General features: G+C 39.1%; 1 protein-coding gene across 12 annotated transcripts in view; it reads left to right on the top strand.

Annotated features, from left to right (window-relative positions):
- Positions 1 to 17,439, top strand: part of KDM6A (lysine demethylase 6A) — a 280,479-nt gene that overhangs the window by 203,477 nt on the left and 59,563 nt on the right. For 2 of the 12 annotated variants that reach the window (XM_049871247.1, XM_049871249.1), the window contains exons 11-17: positions 4,154 to 4,252; positions 4,396 to 4,615; positions 5,172 to 5,306; positions 5,759 to 5,914; positions 6,467 to 6,562; positions 7,498 to 7,599; positions 8,268 to 8,663. In XM_049871247.1, the coding sequence (XP_049727204.1) occupies positions 4,154 to 4,252; positions 4,396 to 4,615; positions 5,172 to 5,306; positions 5,759 to 5,914; positions 6,467 to 6,562; positions 7,498 to 7,599; positions 8,268 to 8,663 (1,204 nt within the window). The remainder of the gene's footprint in view (positions 1 to 4,153; positions 4,253 to 4,395; positions 4,616 to 5,171; positions 5,307 to 5,758; positions 5,915 to 6,466; positions 6,563 to 7,497; positions 7,600 to 8,267; positions 8,664 to 17,439) is intronic. The other 10 variants (XM_049871250.1, XM_049871254.1, XM_049871251.1 and 7 more) reach the window with 6 other exon arrangements.

Here is a 17,439-nt window from a genome sequence, read left to right as displayed (position 1 = left end):
CTGGTGGATTTGAACTGCCGGCCGTTTGGTTAGCAGCCGTAGCACTTAACCACTACACCAGCAGGGTTTCTAATCCCTTCCCAGGCTTGTAAAATAGTCTAGTTGGGTTGTTCATTAATAGAACTTGAGAGTCCAAACTTTGTCTTTCTCTTTCACTAAAGATTTTCAGGAGCAGGAACTAGATCTCATCATTGTTGTATCTTCTTGCCTAGAAAAGTAGCTATTCAATAATGGAATAAATGAACAAACCAAAAATGTTTGCATTGGGACTTAGCACTATCACTGTTAGTGTTGCACAGTGTGAGTCTTTATGCAGTGACTATAAAGAAGGCCTAAGTACTGAGAAGGAGGAGTGCCTATTCATTGCCTCTAGTTTTTAAGCTTATACATGAAATTTTATTTTAGTATAGATGAAAAGCAATTTATACCAGAAAGTATTTTCCTTTTGACCCCAGATAAAGATTGATAGTTTAATATGATACAGTAGTGCGAATGTCTTTAGTGTAACTTTTTTTTTTTATTCTAGGTATTTAAAATTGACATATAATGAAACATATAAAATTACTGTTTTGAGTAATGCTGTAATTTTCTGCTTGAGTGAGAGCAGCAGTACTTTACATCGATTTTTTTCTAGTTAACTGATTTTACTTTTTAAACCATTGAGATGCATTTTATTTTAACCTTTTCGGATAAATGTTTCCAAATATACAACATTCTTTCCTGACTTCTCAAATAAAGAACACTAATCACAGTTTAACTTGTTCTTTGGTTCAGGATTATCATTTTAGACATTCATTATTTTCATCTATAATAATTATGTCTCTGTTTTAGACTTTTTCCTTTGATTTTTACTTTTCTTACTCTCTTTCACTGCCTTCTAATGTGCTGCTTCTAATATGTTTTATTGTGAGAAAAATCAATTTTATAAATTATGTTTTAGAAGTTATTAAAGCTCTGAGTGAAGATCTTAAATGTCAGTAAGAAACTGGGATTTGATGATCCTAAGATTTCTAAGGCTTTTTATTACCTATCTCTGCACTCAGGTCTGTGTTGAAGTTGCTAATCATTTGGCATGTGTATATTAAAGTGAAATTGTAATGTGGTACTATTGTTCTACCGCCACCAGTCATCGATTGTGTTATCCCAGAATCATAGAATGTTAGAGCTGAGAGAGATCAGAGAGGTCATGTCATTCACCCTGTAAGTGCTTTCGTCTTAAAGATGTGGAAAACGGGTCCAGAGGAGTAAAGTATTGTGTCTAAAGTCAAATAGGTACATAATCAGTATCAGAGCAGGGACTAGATCACCGGCTCACCTAGTCCTTCTGTGATTACACAAGGCTGTCTCAGAGGAAGCTATGTAAGTTTAATTGGAGAAAAAGTAGTTAGTGGTTGGACTGGGACATCTGTATTTGGGTACATTGGCTTCCTACTTTTACTTCATAGGAATGGAATGTGCAAACATTGGTTTTGGGAAGTGCTGCTTATTTCTCCCAGTAGTTAGGTGAATTTCTTTATAAATTTGAGATCTGACTTTGGTTTAACAACAACAAAGCATGTTTTTTTACCATCTGTTAGCACTTTCTATCACTCTGGTGGATGTCACTCTTTGGCATTGTTGCTGACCTCTTCTCCTGAATCCTCCCTTCATAAAACAGGTTGCATGCGCCCTCTAAAACTGCCTTTTCTATCTCAATTACTGATATTTTTTATATTACTCAATCCACAAGAGTAGTGATTCCATGGACTTATTTCTACATCTCCCTTGTAGATCTCCTATATCCCATGACCTTATGGATAAGTTCTAGGTCTAGAATTCTGAACTTCAAGGTTTCGTAAACTCCAGGACCACCCCTCATCCTCTTTACCTAACATTTTTTTCAGTTGCCTTGGAGTCAACTCTGACTCATGGTGACCCTATGTGTGTCAGAGTAGAACTGTGCTCCATAGAGTTTTCAATAGCTGATGTTTTGGAAGTACATCACCAGGATTTCATTCAAGACATGTCTGGGTGGACTTGGACCTCCAACTTTTCGGTTAGCAGCTGAGTATCTTAACCATTTGCACCACCCAGGAACTACCTAATGTCCCCACCTCATCAAAATCATTATATTTCAAGCCACATTCGTCATGTTCTTCCACAAACTAGCTCCTTCTTTTATTTTTGTCCGTGACATCACCATTTTTTTCTATTTAATCAAGTTTAAAAATTAAAGGAGCCTCTTAATATCTAAATCAATTAATCACCAAGTCATTATCGTTCTTCTGGTTTATTCTTTCTCCCCTCTTTTTTTTTCTTTGTCATTTCTATTACTTTCACCCCAATTCTAGCCTGTTCCAGACCAGTGAGTGGAGCAGGCCTCTTTTATTACCTGTACGTAACTTATCTTCCTTTTAGTCTCCTCTACACATTGGTAGCAGACTGGTGTTCCTATAAAGTGCTTTCATCATTCCACTCCTCTTTGTTAAAACAACAAACTTCAGGTTAGTCTTGGGCTGAATTTAAAATTCTGTCTTTTATTCCATATTGTTGTGTATACACTAGTTTCTGCTCGTACTGTTGAAAGCTGTTTGAAATACGTTCTCTCATCTTCTCTGCCTTAATCAGTGGTCCCAGATTTTTGGATTACACAAACCAGTAAAATTTCAAAGAATAATTATGAAGATCAAAATATGGTGTTTGGACAAATGAAGACATTAAAAAAATTTTTGCTGCTTGCTATCCAGTCAACAGTATTCCAAAATAAGTGAATTGCAATACAAATATTAATTTAATTGAAAAACTTAATGTATGTGTTTTTTTAATTTTATTTTATTGTAAAAATATACATAACAAAACATGTACCATCTCAACAGTTTCTACATGTACAATTCAGTGACATTGATTACGTTCTTCAAGGTGTGCAACCATTCTTGCTATCCTTTTCCAAATCATTCCACCACCATTATGTGTTGTTGTTTTCTTATTTTGTTTGGGAAAATCGCCATATACTGCCTGGCAAGTGGGAATCACTAATCTAAATCATATACATCTCTGTATAATCAGTTCCTTTCCTTTTACTCTTCCCTTTTTTACCTTTCCTAAATCCTACCGTATTCAACAGTCTCTTTCTACCCTAAACTTAAACCACTTATTGTTTGTGCTAACCATTTGATACTTTATTATAGCATTTATAATAATGTCGTCAATCCTCAACTAAATTGTAAGCTTCTTGAAGACATGGACTGTGTTTGTTTTTGCTTTTTCCCTTAGTGCCAAGCACTAAGAAGTTAATTTCTGAATTTATCATTTCAGCTGCTATTTCTTGTATCTGTCAGGTACAACTGAATTAAGAAAATGGCAAATCCTTAAAACTTTAATCCTACCTTGCTACCTTTACTTGTCATGAAATATTGCATTTATCCTATTTTATATTATTTTTGGTAGTTAATTTGATATTTGACTAGGTCTTAGGCTTGTGTATTTTATGGATTAAAGAATTATTATTTCAGTGCTGTTATTTCGGAAAGGAGAATTGACACCTGTTTTAGCAAGTCTTTTAAAGTGATCCAGCGCTAACTGAAGGTTGGCAGTTTGAAGCCAGCAGCAGCTCCTTGGGAGAAAGATGTGGCCATTAAATGCTAGAATGGTGTGTATGTTCAACGCAATATAATATTGAAGTGATACAGACTCTATTTTAATAGGGTTCATTAGTGCAGCGTGCTTTAGCACCTATAAGACAGACTGTAATAATAGTTTAATGAAGGGCAAATTATAATGTAATAGTTATAATGAAAGATGAATTGCTAGAGAAAGACATCATGGTTGGTAAAGTAAAGGGTCAGCAAAAACTCGGAAAACTGATTGACGTGGATTGACACAGTAGCCTCAACAATGGGCTCAGGCATATTAAAGATCACGGAGATGGCTCAGGACTGGGCAGCATTTCATTCTGTTATACATAGGGTCGCCATGAGTCAGAGCCAACTGGAAGGCAACTAACAACAAAATTATAATGTAGATTGTAATTACTATGTGCATGTGCACACACACAGATGTATTAGCTTATTAATTTTGTGTGTGTGTGTGCGCTATGATATGTAACCTTTTCTTTCAGCAAATAAAGTTAATTTCAGTGCTAATGGAATTTTTTTTATCCCCCTGCCCTTCTCAGGTGCTATTCAAGTATTGGGAAAGTTCAGGATGCCTTTATATCCTACAGGCAGTCTATTGATAAATCAGAAGCAAGTGCAGATACATGGTGTTCGATAGGGTAAGACTTTATATAGTAATAATGGTATTATAACTGATATCCAGTGATGATTGCATCACATACAATGTACCTTGTTTATAACATGCTATAAAATTAAGCAGTTCTTCTTAGCTGACTTATTTTTTCTGAATTTCTCTTTCCAGTGTGCTCTATCAGCAGCAAAATCAGCCTATGGATGCTTTACAGGCCTATATTTGTGCTGTACAATTAGACCATGGCCATGCTGCAGCCTGGATGGACCTTGGCACTCTCTATGAATCCTGCAACCAGCCTCAGGATGCCATTAAATGCTACTTAAATGCAACTAGAAGCAAAAATTGTAGTAATACCTCTGCTCTTGCAGCACGGATTAAGTATTTACAGGTAAAGTTTTAAAACAGAAGTGTTTTAAAGACACGTTTCCCCATGACATTCAGGCAGGAGGAGGGTGGCTGGAAAGTTTGTCTAGTTGTGTTTTTTTTGATGTCTATAATTTGTTTCCATATTTTGTAAACATACCATAGCTTGTAATATTCTTTTACTTTTCATTTTAAGTAAGATATGCAGTATTTTATAAGATGCTCTTTTGCACATTTACTCTGTTGATACATATTAATTTACATATTTTTCTATGTACTGTCTACATTTTTAAGTTGTCATAGCATTTTAGAGAAAAGAACACAAACACTGTCTTTCACTCTTGCTTGAAGTTTCATGAGAAGACAGCTATGAGAACTCTGAAAACAGAGCTCAGCTTTGTTATGATTCTCACAAAGGTTTATATTCCGGTTACCCTTTTAATACTTAGTATTTCTAAAATCCCATATTTAGACTATTTTCTTTTAAAAGCAATTAGTAATAGCATTTAGGAAGATTTAGTGGACTTGCTCTTACTCAAATAGGCTTGTGTTAAATTTGCTTTTTACATAATTTTTCCTAGGCTCAGTTGTGTAACCTTCCACAAGGTAGTCTACAGAATAAAACTAAATTACTTCCTAGTATTGAGGAGGCATGGAGCCTACCAATCCCCGCAGAGCTTACCTCCAGGCAGGGTGCCATGAACACAGCACAGCAGGTGAGAAGTTGGGTTATGTTCTGCAGGTGCCCAGCTTTAAGGGTTCTTTTCAATCTGTAGTGGTCAAGCTTATTTAATAAGCACAGGAGGCTTTTATTAATGAAAAGCCTTTCGATGTGATTGCTAAGGGATTCTAGATCAAAATAAAACTCCCTCTGATATGGGAAGAAATTTTGGGGTACCAACTTAGAACCTTTGTGGATTTACATAATTTTAAAAGATTTCTTTAAAATAAAATGCTGGAGTGGTTTATTTAATTTTAAAAGCAAGATTTTCAAAGGAAGGTACACATTCCTCCATTGATGATTCATTTGATTTTGATTTTCAATAATTGCAATCAGTGATGTCCACATAGCTTTGAAAAGTATGCAGCTTTGTAAAGTTTTATAATTTGAAGGAATGAATTAAGAATATATAGAACCCTATTTTTGTCTTCCTTCTGTGATTCTTAGGCATGTAAACCTCATCATCCAAATACTGAACCTGTATTAGGCCTCAGTCAAACACCAATTTCACAGCAATCCTTGCCACTACACATGATTCCTTCTAGCCAAGTAGATGACCTGTCCAGTCCTGCCAAGAGGAAAAGAACATCTAGTCCAACAAAGGTATATATTTTAGAGAAATAGAACATCCCAATCAAAAACCAAGCTCCAACTGCCCTGAAATTGTGCAGTTTGAACATCTCCTGTCCTTTATTTTAAATCTGTGGACATCAAAAAGTAAAAGGTTTGAATTTTTCCATCCCAGACTCTTAGCATCATATTAAGTATAGAAGGTAGAGGTAAATTTGCATTCATCAACTCATTTTATTCATCTCCCTGCCGTTAAGAACTCAAGACACTTTTCATTATCACTTTCTCCTGACATTGAAATAAATGGAATGTTGAATCTAGTGGACAGTGTGGTATTTAGGTTAGCTATTTGGGAGGTAGCTTAGGGGTGGGCCTTTTTGGGTGGCTTATTAAAAAAATCAGTAATTTTTTTAATTTATAATTTTCCAAGTTTATTATGCATGTTAAATTATTTTTAAAACAATGTTATAACATCCTTTTTATATATAAATATTCCAATTCATAGTCATTTGGCCTCCATTAGTCATTATTATCTCTATGAACTTAGCCAAATATTCTTTAATTTTTTTAATCAATTTTCCTCAGAATACTTCTGATAATTGGAGTAGTGGCCATGCTGTGTCACATCCTCCACTACAGCAACAAGCTCATTCATGGTGTTTGACACCACAGAAATTACAGGTATGTAAGATAAGCTTTTGACAGGCTGTTTTTTTTTGTTTTTTTTTTTTTCCTATTAAAAAGAAGTAGAGGTAGTAAACTTTAAACTTCTTTAAGTATTCTTGAAGTTGAATGGCAGTAAACTCAATTAATATGCACATAAGTAAAATGAGCCCACATTTATCAGAGCAAGAGATAATTCATTTTTGTTTTCACTTTCTAAAAGAGAGAATACATTCACATGGTTCAAAATACAAAAAGTGTGAATTTTAGGTATGTAGTGTTTTTTTAGTGTAAAGTCTCCTTTCAACTCCTGACCCTACCCACTCCGTATTCTTCCTAACAGACAGTCAGTGGTATTAGTTTCTTATGTATCTTTCCACAGATGTGTTGTACATGTATAAGCAAATCTGCACCCTATTTCTTTCAATTATTTTCCTCTTTTTTACACAAATGGTAGGATGTTATTTGTGTTGTTAACAATTTATCTTATAGACCTTTCCATGTCAGTTTATGAAGAGCTTCCTTTTTCTTTTATAGCTCTTACCATATTTCTTTATATAGATGCCATGCCTTTATTTAACCAGATCCTTAAGTTTGGACATTCAGATTGTTTCAAACTTTTCCTAGTCTAAACAGTGCTACTTTGAGCTTACTTGTCTTAGTGCATTTTTAAGCTCTGTGGCTTTCTATGTGAAAATTTTTAATGAGGAAAATTTCATTCCCATTTATCTCAAAGATCACATTACAGTAAACTTCTTCAGATGAATGTTTAGCTCTTTCTTTTTTCAGAATTCTTAAAGGATTTCATCTTGGGGCTGATTTTTGGTCAAGAATTAGTATTTTTGACCAAAGGCTCTGAGTTTATCTAGTCATTTCAGGGAAAGGTTGCTTAGGGTAGATAGCTTGTTTCTTAGATATATATTTGACTATATTCTTCTTTTTTCTTCTTCTAGCACTTGGAACAGCTCCGTGCAAATAGAAATAATTTAAATCCAGCTCAGAAACTGATGCTGGAACAGCTGGAAAGTCAGTTTGTCTTAATGCAGCAACACCAAGTGTGTATAGCATTTTTTTTCCCTAAAATTTGTTAGCAGTTTGAATATTTTTATATTGACTGTCACATCATTATAGAATATGTTCATGCCCACTTCTGCTTTCTACCTGTATTTGGTGGAATTTAGTAATCCGTGCTTCTTAAAATACTAGTAATGGATAGAGATTTTTAGAAAAAATCTATAAATTTAATTTTGAATACAACACTTGGTATTTTATTATTTATTTACATGCTATTTCTCATGTGTTCCAAGGGTTTAGTTATTTTTAACACTTAACAGGCTATTCTAAACCAAGGCGAGGTTTTTTTGGTGATTGTTTTAGTTTGGAGGATCTGACATAAGTATAACAGAATGAAATTTTGAAATCCCCTGTTTTGTGATGGGAAAAAGACCTATAACTTCCTGATTTCTTTTCCATTATTTTCAGCTGCTTTCTTTGTCATTATTAAAGGGATGTTTCCTTAAGCTGAAACAGATTTTTGCTTTTCCTTGGAAGCTTATCTAAAAATGAACAGACACAGTTTCTTGTTTTTCATGTGTGTATTTTTCAACCTAGAAAAATTAAATGTTAGGCCAAAATCAGAGATTCCCTGACTATACATCTTCCTCTGATTCTTCTTCCCTGTGGATCACACATGCAGCATTTACTTTTCATTTGTTTTCAATAGATGAGACAAACAGGAGTTGCACAGGTACGATCTACTGGAATTCCAAATGGGCCAACAGCTGACTCATCACTGCCTACAAACTCTGTCTCTGGCCAGCAGCCACAGCTTGCTCTGACCAGAGTGCCTAGCGTCTCTCAACCTGGAGTCCGCCCTGCCTGCCCTGGGCAGCCTTTGGCCAATGGACCCTTTTCTACAGGCCATGTTCCCTGTAGCACATCAAGAACGCTGGGGAGTACAGACACTATTTTGATAGGCAATAATCACATAACAGGAAGTGGAAGTAATGGAAACGTGCCTTACCTGCAGCGAAACGCACTCACTCTACCTCATAACCGCACAAACCTGACCAGCAGCGCAGAGGAGCCGTGGAAAAACCAACTATCCAACTCCACTCAGGTAATAGCAAGACTAGATGCCATGTTGGCTTTTCCCATTATAGTTTGTCTTATTTGGTTTTGTGTGTTTTGAGAGAAGAAATAAAACTTTGAGGAATTGTTTTTTATAAGGATTTTATACATACTGCAATGATGTTTTTACATTGTGATTCCGTTTATACGTATATGGGTGTAGTTTCTTTTCCACTGTAAAATTATACACAGAGAAAGAATATCTGGCAAATCTACAAAGGAAGAAGAAGATAAATTGTAAAATTCCCCAAAACCTACTGTTAATTTACGGTGGCATCATAAGCACGTTTATGTAATGTTACTTAGTTCATTTCTGCACATAGTGCCTACTTAAGGTCAGGTACTATACTAAAAAACCAGTTGTTGTCAAGTCAATTCTGACTCATAATGACCCTATAGGACAGAGTAGAACTGCCCCGTAGGGTTTCCAAGGAGCGGCTGGTGAATTCAAAGTGCCGACTGTTTGGTTAGCAGCTGATTGCTTAACCACTGCGCCACCATGGCTGCGGGTATTATGCTAGGTGTTAGTTATTCACTCTAGTGGAAGAAGCAAAAAGAAAATATACTAAACCCGTTGCCAACGAGTCGAATTCCAACTCATAATAACCCTAGAGGACAAGAGTAGCCTGTAAATCTTTACAGAAGGAGACTGCCACATCTTTGTCCCACAGAGCAGCTGGTGGGTTTGAACCACCAGCCTTTCAGTTAGCAGCCAAGTGCGTAACCACTGCCGGCCAGGGCTGCTTGAGTGGAAGAAAAAGACCAGTAAAGAAACAGTTACCATAAATTACTATGAAGTATGACTTTGGTGGAAAAGTGCTACAAGGGCCTAGGAGGGCACGTAACTAAGACGTTAGAGATTCCAGAAATGAAAGAATTTGGGAGAGGAGAGAACCAGTAAAGTGTACCTTGCGTACAGATTTTATGAAGAGGAGAGGGTAAAATATGAAGCTGAAGGAAGTAGAAGTAAGGAAGAGCATAATTTGTCTTGAAGGCAAAGTGGATCCACTAAAAGTTTTAAAACAAAGGAATGGATTTAGTGAGCATTATTTTTATCAAAAATATATGCCTTACTTTATTCAAGTGTTACATTATCCTTAGGTATTTAACTTCTAAGTTTTTACTTCTGAGTATTTATGTGCATAGTTTTTGTTTTTTTTTTAGAAACGGCCTTTTTTTTTCCCCCCCTTCGGTGTGTTGTTTCCATGGGGTGGATGTTCAGAAGTGGAACTGAAGGGTGAGAAAGTAAACGTTAAAAAAATATTCTCAAAACATACTGCCAAATTACTTGTATTTTTATTAATACTCTAAGAAATATTTGGCTTATTGCTGGTTAGCCTTTAATTATGGATAAAACAGGTAACTTTTTTTTTAAGACGAATTTATTTTTGATATAGTACCATTGGTGGGATCATCTCTGTTCTAGGTAATAGTAGTTTTATTCATTTTTAAAGAAATACTGAGCACCTACTATGTACACATCCTGTTGTAGGCTCTGGGGACACATCAGCAGAGAAAACACACAAAAATTTCTTACTTGGTATAGGTAAACAGACAATAAACATATAAACAATACATATAGAATATTATATAATGATAAGAGTAGTGCTATGGAAAAAAAGGACATTAAAAAGAGAGCTAGAGACTATTGGACATGGGTGGTAGGGGGTTGCACTCATAAATATGAAGATCAGAGAAGGCTTTACTGGAAGGTGATATTAGAATAAAGACCTGAGGAGTTACAAGAGTAAGTTTTGAGGACATTTGTGGTAAGAGAGTTCTAGGTCTAGGGAGAAGCGGGAGCAGTGGGCCCTAAGGCAAGAATGTGCCTTGCATATTTGAAGGAAAATAAGGTGGCAAGCATGACTGAGCAGGATGAGCAAGAGATTTTTGTTCTTGTTAGGCGCTGTTGAGTTGGTTCTGACTCATGGCAACCCTATAGGACAGTAGAACTGTCCCATAGGGTTTCCAAGGAGCAGCTGGTGGATTTGAACTGCCAACCTTTTGCTTAGTAGCTGAGCTCTTAACCACTACATCACAAGGGTAGACATATCCAAGCGGAATCAGGGTGACTGAATCATGATCAGCTTTGTAGGTCATTGTAAGGACAGTGGATTTTACTCTGAGTTAAATGAGAAACTGTAGGTGTGTTTTGAATGGAGGAGTGACATGATCTGACTTAGTTTTTAGCCAAATCCCCTCTGGTACTCTCTGGATAGTCTGAAGGAGGGAAAGGTTGAAATGGCATGTGTGATGGTTAAGATTATGTGTCAACTTGCTAGGGCCATGATTCTCAGTGTTGATATGTGATCACCCCCCATGATGGGTTCTGCTGTGAGTAGCCAGTCGACTGAAGGAGTTTCCTTGAGCATGTGGCCTGCATCCGAATATAAGTGGAGGTTCTGGCTTTGCCTGCACCGGATCCTGCAGCTGCCTCCTGTTCAACTGACTACAGGTTCTTGGGACTTGAGTTAGCAGCTTACCTGTCAATCTCGGGGTTCGTCGATCCTCACAGTCTGTAAGCAAGGGTCCTGCTCTCCGACCTGCCGATGTTGGGTTTGCCAGCCCCTGCAGCTACATGACTCAGGAGAAGCCTTTCAGTATTGCCTGCCGATCTTGGAATTTGTCAGTCTTCACAGTGTATGAAGAAGAGTCCTTTTCTGCAACCTGCTGATCTTGGATTTGCCTGCGGCTACGCTGTGAGTCAGGATCGACTAGACAGGAGTGGGTTTTTTTACGTGAATCAGTAGAAGCATCTATGCTGATCCACAGACTTGGGACGTTCTAGCCTCTACAATCCTGTGAGCCGTTTCCTTGATGTAAATCTCTCTCTGTGTATATTTTTGGGCTATGTATATTTATACACTTCACTGGTTTTGCTTCTCTAGAGAACCCAGCCTAAGAAATTTGATACCGAGAGTGGTTCTAGAGCAACAAAATTCTAAGGATGCATTTTCTAAATTGATTCTCAGGTCTGGTTAGTCTTACAGATGTTAACGACTCTGCTTCCAGCAGTAAAGAGGGCACTGCTAATCCATGGCATGAGGTGGCAATACAAATATGCAAAATATCACCACCAATAGATCAGGTACTGATGAAAGGCAAGGCTGTGGGTGAACACATGTGTGATATCTTTCTAGAGTTTTGTCATAATGAGAAGGATAAGGAAGCTTGTTTGTTGATTCTACTTTCGCTGGACAAACTGGTGAAAGAAAGAGATGCACTCAGGCCTTCAGAGTAAAAGCTCAAGTGCTGCATAATGACCTCAATGAAAACCAAACCCAGAGTCTTATTGTAAGAGTGGCTGAATTACAACACCGGCTCAATTGCCAACCTGTAGAGGTGTCTGAAGTTAAAGTGAGGGCATTGATTAGGAAGAAATGGGATCCTGAAACTTGTGATGGGGACGTATGGGCAGTTAGTTAATCAGGAAGCTGGAGACACCGAGCCCCTAAATTCTGTTGAATCACTCCTACCAACAGAACCCCTCTCATCTGAAGTGATTACTTCATGTTTGTCTGCTACACCACCCTGCCCAGAAAAACCATTAGCCCCTCCACTCCCATCTAATGAGATCAGCCCTAGTCCAGCTGCCTCTGAAGAGCTCTTCTTGCCTGAGTCATGGCCTGGGACATCACCTGAGGTAGATGGTTGACAAGACAGTGCTGAATGTTTTCAAAACAATTCCACACTATGGATTCTGGCTTCTAGACCTATAACTAGGCTTAAATTCCAGTGAGCCCCAAAAGGTGAAGTACAAAGGGTGAACCAGGAGGAGGTACCCTACATTCCAAAAGAACTGCTTGACTTTTCTAATATGTACAAACAGAAACCTGGGGAATATGTGTGGGAACGACTGTTAAGGGTGTGGGATAATGGTGCAAGGAACATAAAGATGGATCAATCTGAGTTTATTGATATGGCTCCACTAAGGACAGATTCTTCATTTAGTGTTTCAGCTCGAGAAGTTAGGAAAGGATCTAATAGTTTATTTGATTGGGTTGCTGAAGCATGGATTACGCAGTGGCCTACACTAAATCAAGCTGAAGTACCAGGCCTGCCTTGGTATACTATACAAGAAAGTATCCAAAGTCTTAGGGAAATGGTCATGCCGGAGTGGATTTATCAGGTTAGACCCACAGACCCACACATGGAATGCCCAGAGGACATACCTTTTACCACAACTGTGAGGAACAAATTTGTGAAGGGAGCTCCAGCATCCTTGAAGACTGCTCTGATGGCTATTTTATGTAAATAAGATTTGACAGTGGGAACTGCCGTAGTGGAATTAAGACACCTAACTACAGTGGGGCTGATTGGACCCATGGCATAGGCACTGAATCGACAAAGACAAGGTAGGCATGGTTACAGTAATGGACAGTGGAGTCAAAGCAGTAATCAAAATAGTGTTACTGGTATGGACTTACGGCATTGTCTACTTAGTCGTGGTGTCCCTAGTAGTGAAATAAATAGGAAATCTACTAAATATTTACTATCTGAACAAAGCAATGAATTCTAGGTCAAGCGAACAGCAGTCTAACTTGAATCACCAGAATAGAGTCACGGTCCCTCAATCAATTCCCAGAGTTAGCCGAGTTTAAAGACCCACAACCCCTTGAATGAAGGGGAGGCCGAATCCCCTTGAGGAAAGACTCCAATACACTGCATAAAATTTATACTGTTAATCTCTCTGGCACCCTTCCACAAAGGGATCTACAGCCTTTTATGAGAGTGACTGTTCATTGGGGAAAAGGAAATAATGAGACTTTTGGTGGATTATTGGATACTGGCAATGTACTGGCACTAATTCCAGGAGACCCAAAATGTCACTGTGGCCCGCCCATAAGAGTGGGGGCATATGGAGGTCAGGTTATTAATGGAGTCTTGGCTCTTGTCCATCTCACAGTAGGTCCAGTGGGTCCCTGCATCGATCCTGTAGTGATTTCCCCAGTTCCAGAATGTGTAATTGGAATAGGTATGCTCAGCAACTGGCAGAACCCCCACGTTGGATTCCTGACAAATAGAGTAAGGGCTATTATGCTTGGAAAAGTCAAGTGGAAGCCATGAGAACAGCCTCTACCTAGGAAAATAGTAAACCAAAAGCAATATCACATTCCTGGAGGGATTGCAGAGATTACTGCCACCGTCAAGGACTTGAAGGATGCAGGGGTGGTGATTCCCACCACATCCCCATTCAACTCGCCTATTGGGCCTGTGCAAAAAATGGGTGGATCTTGGACAATGACAGTAGATTATCGAAAACTTAACTATGTGGTGACTCCAATTGCAGCCTTTGTTCCAGATGTAGTTTCATTGCTTGAGCAAATTAATACATCTCTTGGTACCTGGTATGCAGCTATTGATCTGGCTAATGCCTTTTTCTCTGTACCTGTTTTGAGGGACTGTCGGAAGCTGTTTGCCTTCAGCTGGCAAGGCCAGCAATACACCTTCAGCTGCATACTTCAGATCTACATCAGCTCTCCAGTCCTGTGTCATAATGTAGTTTGCAGGGACTTTGATCACCTTTACCTTCCACAAGATGTCATATTGGTCCAATTATATTGATGACATGCTGATTGGACCTAGTAAGGAAGAAGTGTCAGTGACTCTGGACTTACTCGTAAAACGTTTGCATGCTAGAGGATGAGAAATTAATCCCACAGAAATTCAGGCACCTTCCACCTCAGTGAAATTTCTAGGGGTCCAGTGGTGTGGGACATGCCGAGATATGCCTTCTAAAGTGAAGGATGAACTATTGCACCTGGCTGCTCCCACAACTAAAAAGGAGGCACAACACCTAGTGGGCCTCTTTGAATTTTGGTGGCAACATATTCCTCATTTGGGCATGCTACTTATGAAGCGACTCAGAAAGCTGCTAGATTTGAGTGGGGCCCCCCAGAACAAGAGAAGGCTCTGCAGTAGTTTCAGGCTGCCATGCAAGCTGCTCTACCACTTAGGCCATATGATCCAGCTGATGTGGTGGTGCTGCAAGTGTCAGTGGCAGAAAGAGATGCTGTTTGGAGTCTTTGGCAGGCCCCTATTGGTAAATCACAGCACAGACCCTTAGGATTTTGGAGCAAAGCCCTGCCATCTTCTGCAGGTAACTACTGTCCTTTTGAGAAACAGCTTTTGGCTTGTTACTGGGCCTTAGTAGAGACAGAACGCTTAACCATGGGCCACTTAGTCACCATGTGGCCTGAACTGCCCATCATGAACTGGGTGTTGTCTGACCCACACGATCATAAAGTTGGACGTGCACAGCAGCATGCCATCATTAAATGGAAGTGGTATATATGAGATTGGGCCTGAGCAGCACCTGAAGACACAAGTAAGTTGCATGAGGGAGTGGCCCAAATGCCCGTGATCTCCACTCCTGTTGCATTACCTTCCATTTCCTAGTCTGTTCCTATGGCCTCATGGGAAGTTCTTACGAGCATGTGGCTGCAGCCGAATATAAGTGGACGTTCTGGGTTTTGCCTGCACTGGATCCTACAGCTGCCTGTTGTTCATCTGACCTCTGGTTCTTGAGACTTGAGCTAGCAGCTCACCTGCTGATCTTGGGATTCGTCAATCGTCACAGTCTGTGAGCAAAAGCCCTGCTCTCCAACTTGCCAATCTTGGGTTCACCAGCACCTGCAGCTACATGACTCAGGAGAATCCTCGTGGTCTTGCCTGCCAATTTTGGAATTCGTCGATATCCACAGCCTGGGAAGAAGAGTCCTGCTTTCTGACCTGCCAGTCTTGGGTTCCGCAGCCCCTTTAGCTACATGAATCAGGAGAAATCTCTATCTTGATCCATGGACACAGAACATTCTGGCCTCTACAATCGCGTGAGCGGTTTCCTTTATACAAATCTCTCTCTATATATATTTATAAACTTTACTGGTTTTGCTTCTCGAGAGAACCCAGCCTAAGACAGCATGACCAGTTTGGAGATTACTTCTGTAATCCAGGTTCAGAGATGGTGGCTTGACCCAGAGTGGCAGCAGGGATATATTGAGGGTAGAACTAACAAGATTAGCTGATGGATTTGGGGTATAAGATAGAGGAGTCAAAGGCAGCCAGACCAACTGGATGGACTAAGGAGACTAGACGATATCACAGAGGGGCGAAGATAGAGAAAAGAACTCAAGTTTGAGCTTTGGGGCATTCCCGTGTAAGAGTTTGGGACATTGAAGAATTTAGCAAAAAATACTAGAAGAGGATCTACCCGTGAGGTGAGAGGAGATCCAGGAGAATGTGAATGATGTCCTGGAAGCCAAGTGAAGACAGTCTGTCAAGGAGGAGTGTGTGATGAAAGTGTGTATTAAATAATGCTGATAGATGAGGTAAGGCGAGGAGTGGGAATTGACCATCTGAGGTATTTGGTGACGTTGCAGGTGAGCTAAGAGTGGTTTCTGCATTTTGAAAAGGGTCGTTAAAAATAAAAGGAGAATGCATTACAGACTTTGTGGCCCTCAGTGTCTGAAATTTCTACTGTCTAACCCTTTACAGAAGAAATTTGCTGGCCTTTGGAGCTATTTCAATGGATGGGTGGGAGCAAAAGCCTAATTGCAGTTTGCGTAAGGATAAAATGGGAGGAGAGAAATTGGAAGCAGCAAGTATAGACAATTCCAGCGTACTACCCACTGCACAATTCCAAGGGGGTGCCATTCCCATAGACCATGACAAAAAAGGGAAGAACAGAAACAGGGTTGTAGCTTAAGGGGAAATGAGATTAATAGTTGTTTTCAGTTTAAGAGGGTAGAAGTAACAGTGGAAGATACTGGAAAAGATTCAGTAAAGAAGGAGAAATTTACACAAAAGGAGAGAAATGCTAGGGTAGGAGAAAGAGGGTGGAATTTCTGTGTTTCAGTGTCTTTAAACATTAAAGGATTTTAAAAGGTTAACGTAAGGCTTTTGTCGAAATGTCAATTTTAGTGCTAAGGTACAATGGTAGTAAGTGAGAGCTTTTGTTAGGATTGTAAAGTATGGTCCTTTCTATTATTTTCTTCTTTTTTTTTCTTTATCACATGTTAATTCCCTGGCTCCATTAGTTTTTGAAATTTTCAATAAATACTCTTTTAACTCCGTTTCAGAAATGTGCTGTCCATTTAAAACATAAGTCTAGCAAAAGAACCCTCAGTTTTTAGGTCACTAGGTCTCTGTATGTGACTGAATGCTTAATGGCAGGCAGCCCCAGCATTTCTTTCACAGGCCTGTCAAAACCAGTGCTCGTAGGAACTTTCATAATTAGGTAATGCAATTGAGAAATGAAAAAACCAAACCCGTTGCCATAGAGTCGATTCCAACTCGTAGCGACCCTATAGGACAGAGTAGAACTGCCCCATAGAGTTTCCAAGGAGCGCCTGGCGGATTTGAACTGTCATCCTTTAGGTTAGCAGACGTAGCACTTAACCACTACGCCATCAGGGCTTTCGCAATTGAGAAAGTTCTCTAAAAAATGCTGTTGAATTGACTCCAGGTCAGACGTTTTCCAAATTAGTTTGCTACATGAACACTATAACTGGGGAACTTCTACTTCTGGTATTAAAGTTATGTTGTTGCTGTTGTTCCCCCAAGTCGATTCCACCTCATGGTGACCCCATGTGTGTCAGAGTAGAAGTGCATTCCTAGGGTTTTCAAGGGCTACTTTTTTAGAAGTAGACCGCCAGGCCTTTCTTTCGAGGTGCCTCTGGGTAGACTCAAGCCTCCAGCCTTCAGTTAGCATTGCAGCCCAGAGCGTTAACTGTTACACTACCCAGGGACTCTAATTAAAAGAGGCT

Source organism: Elephas maximus, chromosome X (genome assembly GCF_024166365.1).
Source record: "Elephas maximus indicus isolate mEleMax1 chromosome X, mEleMax1 primary haplotype, whole genome shotgun sequence".
Taxonomy (NCBI): Eukaryota; Metazoa; Chordata; class Mammalia; order Proboscidea; family Elephantidae; genus Elephas; species Elephas maximus.
The sequence above is the reverse complement of the archived record's forward strand: the minus strand, read 5'-3'. Positions and strand labels throughout refer to the sequence as shown.